The 5,374-nt window shown below is 64.7% G+C and overlaps 1 protein-coding gene across 1 annotated transcript in view; it reads right to left on the reverse strand.

Annotated features, from left to right (window-relative positions):
• Alpk3 (alpha-kinase 3) overlaps nt 1-4,604 on the reverse strand; it is a 29,429-nt gene extending 24,825 nt beyond the window's left edge. Inside the window, exons 1-2 of the mRNA XM_013011860.1 lie at nt 4,456-4,604; nt 298-336 (exon numbers count right to left, since the gene is read on the reverse strand). Of these exons, the coding sequence (XP_012867314.1) occupies nt 298-336; nt 4,456-4,604 (188 nt within the window). The remainder of the gene's footprint in view (nt 1-297; nt 337-4,455) is intronic.
• Between the last annotated feature and the right edge of the window lie 770 nt (nt 4,605-5,374).

A 5,374-nucleotide genomic window follows, 5' to 3' on the forward strand; every position in this document is an offset into this window, starting at 1 on the left:
TGGGGGGGGGGGCAGGGACGGTGACTAGAAGGAGACGGGCACCGAGAGCCCCGGGACGGGCAAGGGTGCAAGGCATGTGGCCGGTGGCTGTGGCCACGGCTACGGCCCTGTTGCCACGGCATCTGTTCCCGGGGCGCGGAGATGACCTCGCACCCATCCCAGGCCCCTCTGGACGGCCGTGCAAGCATGGTGGAGTCCCGCGTGAGGGCCCCCGACCCCATGCGGCCCGGTTAGTGCGCACGCAGTCCCCCTGCGGCCTCGGCCAGACCGAGCAACGTGACGCCGTGGCGGGTTTACCTTCCAGCGCTGGGGTGGCACAGCCGGCTGCTTGATAAGCTAAGCGGAAACAGCAAATGGAATCATTAGGCTGGGAAGCAAGGAGAGGAGGAGAGCAAACCAGCAACAGTCCACCCGCGTCGCCCGGCCGCCATCGGGGGCCAGAGGCCTGTCTGTTAGGAGGGACCAGCTGTCTCGGCCGGTTCCTGCCGGTTAGCAAGTGGCCGCCCCACTGGACACCCGCAGATCTGGAATCAAGAGCTCGGTAAGTGGGACAGAACCCGGGAATGGGTTAGCGGGCAGGAGGCTCCAGGCTGGGTTTGGAGAAAGGCACGTCTTCGCTCCAGCGGGATCCTTGTGCCGGGTCCACGCGAGCGCGCCAGCCGCAGGCCGCTGCCACCATCCCGCACACATCCCTGGAAATCCCCAGACAAGGGGCTGTCAGCAGACAGGTGGCTTGGACAGCCCCTCCATTAATGTGTTAAACAGCCAGGCAGACCAGCTGGGGGAGTGGAGACGAGGAGAAAGACAAAGCAGTTAATTCAGCAGGGCTGGGGCCACCAGCTCTCTCAGACCAGCACGTGCCCCGGGCCTGCCTGGAGGCTGGGCTGGGCTGGGGGGCACCAGGGGCCCCTGAGGACCCCAGGGGCCATCCTGGCTCTGGCCCTCTCCCGCCACCCCCTAGAGGAGCTCACGGAGGGTACCACAGACCTCGGCCCCATGGGAGACGGAGGGGGCTAACCCAGCCTCCCCGCTCCGGCTGTCCCTACAAGAAAGCCCCAAGATGGAGTCTCTCATTCTTTTTGTGGTAGTCCTGGGGCTTGAACCAGGACCTGGGCGCTGCCCCTGGGCTTCTATGCTCAAGGCTAGCGCTCTACCATTTGAGTCACAGCTCACTTCCAGCTTTTTGGTAGTTAATTGGGGACGAGAGACTCATTGACTTGGATGCCCGGGCTGGCTTCGAACCTGAGTCCTCAGAGGTCAGCCCGGTGGCTTGAGCCACAGGCACCCGGCAAAGTTCCATCTCTTTGAAAACACAAAACCAAACTCACCCTCTCCCCCAAACCCAGCCACCCATCCAGTGTTACTGGGTTTGTGTTTACTAACAGTGTCCCCCAAACCCTGGAGCTCGGAACCGCCATCCTGGACTCCACCCCTCAGCAAGCCTTGGCCGGCCTCTCTCCCTTCCTCACCATGCCTGTTTGTGCTGGTTCGAACCTGGCCCTGCGGCTCCACGTTTGTTGACCAGCACTCCTTGGAACAAAATACCACCTTACTCCCACTCAGGTCTTTGGTTCAACAGCAAAGGCCCTTCTTAATGTGCTGGTACCCCCCCCCCTGCGACACGGGGAGCCCTCCCTCCCAACGCTCAGACCGCTGGAGACCCCCGTCCCTGAGTGACAGAGACACATCCCAGCCTTCGGGCCCTCCTTCCTCTGCTCAGCCCCGTCCTCCCCGACCTGTCTTCACCTCTGGCTCTGGAGAGCTCTGTGCTGGCTGACGGTGCCCAGCACACTATTCCATGAAGGAAGAGGCGGGGGGGAGAGGACCAACAAGAAGGGCCGACCCTGATCCGCAGAGGCAGGAGGCGGCCTTGCCTCGAGCCCTGGCTCCCGGGGCGGCTGGGCAGGCAGAGCCGGCTTTGGCTTTGCCCCCCCCCCCCCCCCCCCCCCCCCCCCCCCCCCCCCCCCCCCCCCCCCCACCCCTTCCTGACTCGCTCCACCCCCTCCAGGGAACTGGGAGACAGCTCTGTTGTCTGGATCTGGTTTCTGGGAAGGATACAGGGAGTCCGCTTTCTAACTTAGAAAATGACAAGTTCTCCTGTGCAGGCGGGGCCTGAGCCCAAACCCTGCCTGACGCCCCAATCCAGCGAGGCCTGCTCACACAAGGCCAGGCAGGGGCCCGGGCTGGGCTGCCGGAGGCTCCCTGTCTTCAGAAGGGGGAACCCGCAGCTGTGTCGCTTGACCAGAGCGAACCGCCTCCCCACTGCCCACCTCTGCGATGGTCAGGACAGAGCCGTCCAGTGGAAGGGGGGGGCGCTGGGAAGGTGGCTCAGGGGTAGAGTGCTCACCTAGCGTGCACAAAGCCCTGGGTTCAATTCCTCAGCACCACATACACAGAAAAAGCAGGAAGTGGCGCTGTGGCTTAAGGGGTAGAGCCCTAGCCTTGAGCAAAGAAGCTAAGGGACAGCGCCCAGGCCGAGTTCAAGCCTCAGGATTGGCAAAAAAAGAACTGGAGGGGTGGCTCAAGTTGTAGAGCTCCTGCCTACAAGCAAGGCCCTGCGTTCAACTCCTAGTATGAAGGAAGAAGCTCTGACTGATGCCTCTGCTTCCCTAAAAGCCTGAGGCCGCCTGCCATACTTGAGCTGGGCAGAGGCTACGGCCTGGCAAAGGTTTGGGGCCCCTGGCCCCAGGGGCCGGCGCCTCCCCGGAGTGAGCAGGCAGGGATTTTGGGAGCCTCTGGGTGCCCACAAAAGCTGGCTGCTCAGACCCCCTTCCCCTCAAGGGTGCAGTTCCCCCTCCCCGCCCCCCCCACCCCTACAGAAGGGGTGAAGTCCCCAAGGCAGGATGACTGGGCGCTGAGGACGGCCTGCGCACCTCTGACCTCTGACCTCTGAGCTAGCAAGGACTGGCCCCGCCCAGGGAGGCTCGGGGCTGGGGGGGTGGGGGCGGGGTCCCTGGAGAAACATCCCAGCTCCTGCCCACCACCACCCCCCACCCCGCCAGCCCATCCTCACAGGCCCCGGCCAAAGGACTCCATGATAGATCTGTGTAAGGGTGGACCCCGAAATGCTGGCGCCACAAGGAGTGGGGGCAGAATTTGCCTCTCAGTCCCCGGGTGGGCGGGGCTCAGCCGGGCAGGTCCCCCGGGGACCCCTATTCTCCATCTCTGCCCACCGCACAGGCCTGGCCAGCCCTGAGAGCCGAGCCTGCCTGCAGCTGCCTCCTCCCACACCCGCAGTCCCAGGGTGCCGGAGCCCTGGGGCCAAACAAACGGGGCTCTCATCTCCCCTGAAAATGTTAGGGGGCTCCGTGGCCTGCTGAACACTCCCTCGCTGCTCTGCCCTGCGCCTCTAAAGACATAAAGAGCCTCCTTCGGGAGCCTCCCGCTGGGGCCCAAGGGTGCTGGCTGACATGTGTGCCCCAGCCCGACTGCGTCTACCAACCACCGCTCAGCCCAGCGCCCCGTCCTCCCGTTTCCAGCCTCCCTTCCCCCCTTCCTCCCTCGCCTCTGTCTTTTCTTGTCCTGTACAAAGCCCCGCAGCGCCGTGGCCGTGGACGGTGGGGTGGGGTGGAGTACATGCCCACGGTGAATTGCCGCGTCCATCTCCACAGGTCCACACTTAGGGAAATGGGCCTTCTTTTTTTTTTTTTTTCCTGGCAGCCGGGGGCCTGTGCAGTCTGACTCAGTCCCTAACCCCGGCCTCCGCCCGGCCGGCCATGTGACGCCATTGGACGGGTTTTCTGCAGAAACAGGTTCCGGTTACCCGTGACCCTTCCCAGCTCCAAGGTCAAGGGGACGTGGCCGGTCCACGAGGCACGTCCTGGATGCCAAGTTTTTTGTTTTTTGTGCTCTTTTGTGGATGGTGGCTGGGAGGACTGAGCTCGTTTTCCACATCACACACAACAAGCCAAGTGCTGGGGCTGAGGAGCGCACGCCGGCCAGGGCCAGACAGCCCTGTTTCCTTTGGAAATAGCCTGTGAGAGGGAGACGGCCGGCGGCGGCAGGAAGCGTCTGTCTCCATGGCAAGGCAGGTGTCCTGGGTCTGGACTGTCTATTGTCGGGGGGGGGGTGTCCCACCAAAGAGCTGAACTCCCACCGAGGGGGTACCTCAACCCTCACGCACCCCAAAACCAACCTGACAGGGCGCTTGGCACACCAGAGCCAAAGCTGTCAGCCCTGCGCCCCAGGCAGGCCCAGCTCCTGAGGACACCCCCACCTCCAGCGCCTGCTCACCCGCGGCCCACCGACCCCCGCAGGAATTCCAGCCTGCTGCTTATCGCGCTCAGTGGAATCTAGGCCCTGGGCAGCCAGGCTGGGGAGATAAGGAGAGCCTTGAAGTCACCCCCAAATAGGGCCTGGCCAGCCAGAGGCCTGAGGCCTGGGGGGGTCATCAGAATGGCCCAGGGCCAGCCCGGGGGTGGGGGTGGGGGCCAGACCACCCTCTGGGCCACTCACCTGGTTTCAGGGCGCACACTGAGCAGGTAGCTGCGGCTGGCGGGGCCCGGGGTCCACACAGGCCCATCCTCCTCGCCATCGCCCCCTGCCCCGGTCTCAGCACGGCCCCCCAAGGCCCAGCCGCGGCTCAGGGCCCTGCGGGACCCCATGACGCTGCCTGCAGCTGCCTCCCGCCCAGCTCGGTGCCCGGCGGCTCACACTCCTATTTATAGCCGGCTGTCACCTGCTGCTGTCCCTCCCCGCTGCAGCTGCAGCCGGCTCAGGAGGGGGGGGCAGCCCGTCCACCCCCACCAGGGCCTCCCACTGCTGGTTTCCCTACAAGGAAGTGTCCCGGTGGAGACCCCAGGAAGGAGGGAGCCTGGGAGGAAGGCGCATGTCTGAAGGAGGCCCGGACGGAGCCCTCACAAAGCACTCAACTTCAGAGCAAGGTGCTGAAGACCAGTACTACCCATTGGGAGGGAGTGTCTGTCTGTCCATCCTCCCTCGGCCAACATGCTGTCCATGCCTGAGAGCCACGGGAAGCTCAGGGACCTGGAGGGACCAGGGGGAGAGACACAGCCCCCCCACCAACCTGAGCTATGTCAAGTTCTTCACCAAAACATTCTGAGTGGAGTGTGAAGGAGAGCCAGGCCTGGGCGGCACAGCGGGGCGGGCGGGGCTGTGCCCAGGCCGGGATGGTCGCTTCACCCCTCTGTGCCTGTGCGGTGCGGCACCCTGAGGCCCGGGCTAGGCACCCAACGCTCGCCACGACCCTCAGCCTCTCAGGATGCCGCTCAATGCCCCTCCTCCACCTGTGCTCCAGCACAGCCAGCCGGCCATGGCCAGGCCAGCCACGGCCAGACCAGCCACAGCCAGACCACACCACGGCCAGCTGGCCACGGCCAGGCCAGCCACTGCCAGACCACGCCATGGCCAGACC

Source organism: Dipodomys ordii, unplaced genomic scaffold (genome assembly GCF_000151885.1).
Source record: "Dipodomys ordii isolate 6190 unplaced genomic scaffold, Dord_2.0 Scaffold15, whole genome shotgun sequence".
In the NCBI taxonomy this organism is placed as follows: Eukaryota; Metazoa; Chordata; class Mammalia; order Rodentia; family Heteromyidae; genus Dipodomys; species Dipodomys ordii.